Source organism: Dipteris shenzhenensis, chromosome 1 (genome assembly GCF_047967505.1).
Source record: "Dipteris shenzhenensis isolate YYH24624 ecotype China chromosome 1, Dip_SZ_1.0, whole genome shotgun sequence".
Lineage (NCBI taxonomy): Eukaryota > Viridiplantae > Streptophyta > Polypodiopsida > Gleicheniales > Dipteridaceae > Dipteris > Dipteris shenzhenensis.
Window position 1 is genome coordinate 66,929,327 of NC_141596.1, and position 2,439 is coordinate 66,931,765.

At 48.8% G+C, this 2,439-nt stretch overlaps 1 protein-coding gene across 2 annotated transcripts; it reads right to left on the reverse strand.

Moving 5' to 3' along the window:
• Positions 1–215: 215 nt before the first annotated feature.
• On the reverse strand, positions 216–1,914 carry LOC147906252 (pathogenesis-related thaumatin-like protein 3.5). 2 transcript variants are annotated; one of them, XM_087383785.1, is made up of 3 exons: positions 1,791–1,914; positions 765–1,452; positions 216–538 (listed from the first exon to the last, which is right to left on the reverse strand). In XM_087383785.1, exons 1-3 carry the CDS (start codon positions 1,858–1,860, stop codon positions 370–372), a joined length of 927 nt encoding a protein of 308 aa, XP_087239911.1. In that variant the 5' UTR covers positions 1,861–1,914; the 3' UTR covers positions 216–369. The 2 variants fall into 2 exon arrangements, with proteins under 2 accessions (XP_087239911.1, XP_087239917.1); XM_087383791.1 differs by lacking the exon at positions 216–538 and having other exon boundaries at positions 761–1,452.
• Between the last annotated feature and the right edge of the window lie 525 nt (positions 1,915–2,439).

Sequence of the window (2,439 nt, forward strand, 5' to 3'; positions counted from 1 at the left end):
CTTCATTGAAGTCCAATGAAGAAGAGCCACTAGGAAAAATGCAATTCCAAAAAATTCAAGAAATGCCTAATTTCTGCTTTCCCAAAATTGCATCGTTGCTAAGGTTACCAAGAGGGCACCCCAAAAATAGGAGGATTTCTAAGGAAAAGAGAGAGTGAAGGATTATGTCTTGCATGTAATTGCATTGGAATATGTCCAAACCTAGACTTTTAAGTGTGGGGAATAGAATAGTTTCATCACTACGGCTACCTTTCAGGAAGGCAAAAAAAGGTCGGGAAAAAGAGGATAGAACAGAGATGATACTTGTCTTCTCTATTCTTTCATCTTTTTTCTGTCTTGGCAATCGCGTGTCCACCTGCTACTTCCGCTTCAACAATTCCATGCTCTTGCTGCTGCATACACAGCCACGACTAGCAGCGTTGTGTATGATATCGGCTCCATACCCACGTGCTTCTCGCCTTTCCACCTCTGTTTTGGTCCTGAACTCGAGTAGGTCGTTGAATTGCTCCCTGGCTGCATCCCCATCGTGCTCTTCTGGCTGCAGCAGGCACAGTAGCGAGCGAATTGGCGTCAGCCTGGGCACAATGAAGCGACAGGAGGAAAGGCGCACAGAAGCAAACAAAAACAAAATGCCGCTGTGTCTCTATAAAATCGCGGTTACTACCCTCATACAAGACGAAGACGTCAGAATGCCATTCACGAACGATCAACATGCTCCCTAAGGTTGCAGCAACAAAAACCAATCACGGTCCACGGATTCTCACCTTATAGAGCTGGGGCAGAACGTGATGCTGTAATCTGCCCCCGTGCAAGTAAACGTGCTTGTTGGATCATCATACGCATAGCTGTAGGCGTTGGGGCAGGCTGCCTTGAACAACTCTGAGTACGCAGTGGGCTTGCAAGTGGAAGGATTGCCGTAGGCACCCTGGCAGCAATACTCTGCGGTTTGGAAAGCATCGCACGCGCTCTTACAACCCACTACGCCTCCATCGTCCAATACCTGCAGAGCGCTGGGACAGTTGGCATTCAAGTTGTTGCTGCAGCCTGCTATTCCACAAGTGCCGGAGCCTCCAATGGGAGTCACTGCGATCGGAAGGTTGAAACCATCGACTAAACTAACGTCGTAGAAGTCTTGCTTGATGTTACTCTGGATTCCCGCCAAGGTGAATTCCGCGAGAGTGGCCGGCGTTACAGCTCCAGCCCCGCTGCATTGGAGCTCGCCACCGCAATCGCCAGATGCGCAAGTGCCTTGACCAGAGGAAGAGAAAGAACAACCAGTTCTTCCCCAAAATCGGCCTGACCAGCCCGCGGGAGCGTTGAGATTTGTGGATTGACCGGGCTCTAGCTGGAAACCACCATTCGCAAGCAGCGACCATCCAGCATTGGACAACACACCAGGCCAGACGGTGTAGGTACAGCTATTCACAAAACTGAAAGTAGCTCCAGATGCCTCTGTTCATCCAAACGCCAGAACGCACTTGAGAAAAGCTCCGAATGTTGTAAGCTGCGCACGCTAATTTAGCAAGGAAAGCAGGGACCTGCACGTCGACCGGCAGGACCTAAAGCCTGATGAAATTGAGAATTCCTTCTTTGGTCTCTATTAGGAATCAAGCAATGTAAGAACCCCAAACGATGCATGTGCAGGACATACAACAACCGAACTGCCGGAAGTACGTGAACAATAGAACTTCGTTTGTAATCTCTTTCTACGGTCTGGTTTCCAAAAAAAAAAGTATGTAAAAGCAACAACGGGAGACACCAGGGACGTCTAATCAGACGAGGATACTCACGGGGGGAGAATGCAGAGACGGCGAAAAGCAAGTAGGAGAGGAAGAAACGCCAGGGGCAAGCGGAATCCATGACTGCATGAGCGAGATGATCCGACAGAGAGAGGGGAATGCGAGGTGGACGTATGAGAGGGAGGGAGAAGAGCCCGGCTCGAGAGAAGCTGTGAAGCTTACGAGGAAGACGGTGATCGAGGAAGACGACGATATTTATATAACGATGATTGTTATTTTATTTCCAAGGGCGGTCACATGCATATCCTTGAATATTCATATCCTTTGAATATTCCATTGTCGAGTCAAATAGCTCGATTCTTTGGCTCTCGAGAAAGCATGATCTCACATGGCTTTATTCCCGTCGCGACTCCCCATGCATAACGATGGATATTCCAAGACCATGGCTTGTATTTTCCGCAAGGATTGGGTTGGGGCAGCCCCTCGCGTCTAACCAACAAGACTCCTTTACTTAAGGAAGACACTTCGCATTGGATGTAGTCGGTGAACAACTCCTCCGTGGGGATTTCCTCTACAAACCAAGAACTAGTGGTAGTAGAAGTCCCTTATAACAAGTTGTCGGCCCTCACCCTTGGGCATGGTCAAATCACTTGCTTTCATCATCTTAAGATTGCATGCCAAACCAACATTCCAGAGCCCC

What these genes read in the sequence shown, in the direction of transcription:
- LOC147906252 (XM_087383785.1), bottom strand. Translation starts at nt 1,860, where the DNA reads ATGGATTCCGCTTGCCCCTGGCGTTTCTTCCTCTCCTACTTGCTTTTC. An exon ending in CGTCTCTGCATTCTCCCCCC is followed by an intron (nt 1,453 to 1,790) that starts GTGAGTATCCTC and finishes TTGGATGAACAG; the next exon opens with AGGCATCTGGAGCTACTTTC. An exon ending in TTCTGCCCCAGCTCTATAAG is followed by an intron (nt 539 to 764) that starts GTGAGAATCCGT and finishes TGCCTGCTGCAG; the next exon opens with CCAGAAGAGCACGATGGGGA.